Genomic DNA, 1,091 nt, shown 5'->3' with positions numbered 1-1,091 from the left:
CAAGCCCCAGGGGTTTCCCATCCCAGACACCTCAGCATTGTGAAGCCCAGAGATTCCCCCCAGCAAGGCAATACACTTACCTGAGCTATCACAAAGACAATGTTGCCCACAAGAAGAAGGGCCAAGGTGCCTTTCAGCTGTGATTGTGCACTGATGGAGATGCTGCTCCACCTCCACTTAGATATCTTCATCCTAGAAAGCAATGAAACACTGCACTAAGCAAAATCCACCCAGCCCCACCACCTGCAGCAGGGGCTGCTTTGCTGCCTGGGTTACACAGCACACATCTTCTGCAGCATTCCCAGTCAGCTGGGTGACAGCAACCACCAGTGACTGCAAGAACTTGATCCTGAAGTTCTATTTAATTAGTGGAAGGATTAACATGGTACAGGTTCACTTCCCAGCTCAGTTATCTGTCAAACCACAACTTTGCACTAATTTCCAGTGGCTGCACCTGACACCACTCCAAGCCTATCTTAAAAGAGAGCATGACTTACATGGAAGCAAGAGCTCCACAGAGAGCAACCAGAAGTGTCCCTGGATCTATAAATGCAGCACATTTAAATATCCCCTTTTACAGAACTGCTCCTGGAAGACTGAGATGAAAGGCTTTATAAACAAAAAAATGCAATTAACAGCCATTATTTCTCCTTTTCCATTTGTTCCACTCCAATTCCCACTGATTCCCAGGAAAGACGCCTGTTCTTACAGAAAAGAAACGACCCACAATTAAAGAGCAGAAATGAAGTATCTCAAGTGTCAGCCTTTCATCTCTTTCTCCATCTGCCTCATGAAAGAGAGTAACCCAGAATGGCATTTTCTTAAATAAAACCCAGCTCAAAACCACAATACGTTTTATTGTGAACCTCACTGCAAGAGCCAGCAAGGAGCAGGTTTCAGGAAATCATGCTTCCAGGCAATCAAAGCAGCTCATGTCTGTAAGAAAAAGAAAGAAAAAATATCCTCCCCTAAGCTAATTTCCCTTGAAAAGCAGCTAGACAGTATCTTTGGGAAGCAGGGGGGTGGGAGAGGTGCTGATCCTGGGGAGAGGGGCAGGACTGCAGACCTGCAACATAAAGAGCTTCTTTCCT

The 1,091-nt window shown here is 45.8% G+C and overlaps 1 protein-coding gene across 1 annotated transcript in view; it reads right to left on the bottom strand.

The window, feature by feature from the left end:
• The window catches only part of ADAMTSL2 (ADAMTS-like 2), a 24,486-nt gene extending 24,295 nt beyond the window's left edge, over positions 1-191 (bottom strand). Inside the window, exon 1 of the mRNA XM_009073888.1 lies at positions 81-191. Within this exon, the coding sequence (XP_009072136.1) occupies positions 81-191 (111 nt within the window). The remainder of the gene's footprint in view (positions 1-80) is intronic.
• Between the last annotated feature and the right edge of the window lie 900 nt (positions 192-1,091).

This window comes from Acanthisitta chloris, unplaced genomic scaffold (assembly GCF_000695815.1).
Source record: "Acanthisitta chloris isolate BGI_N310 unplaced genomic scaffold, ASM69581v1 scaffold9644, whole genome shotgun sequence".
Lineage (NCBI taxonomy): Eukaryota > Metazoa > Chordata > Aves > Passeriformes > Acanthisittidae > Acanthisitta > Acanthisitta chloris.
The sequence above is the reverse complement of the archived record's forward strand: the minus strand, read 5'-3'. Positions and strand labels throughout refer to the sequence as shown.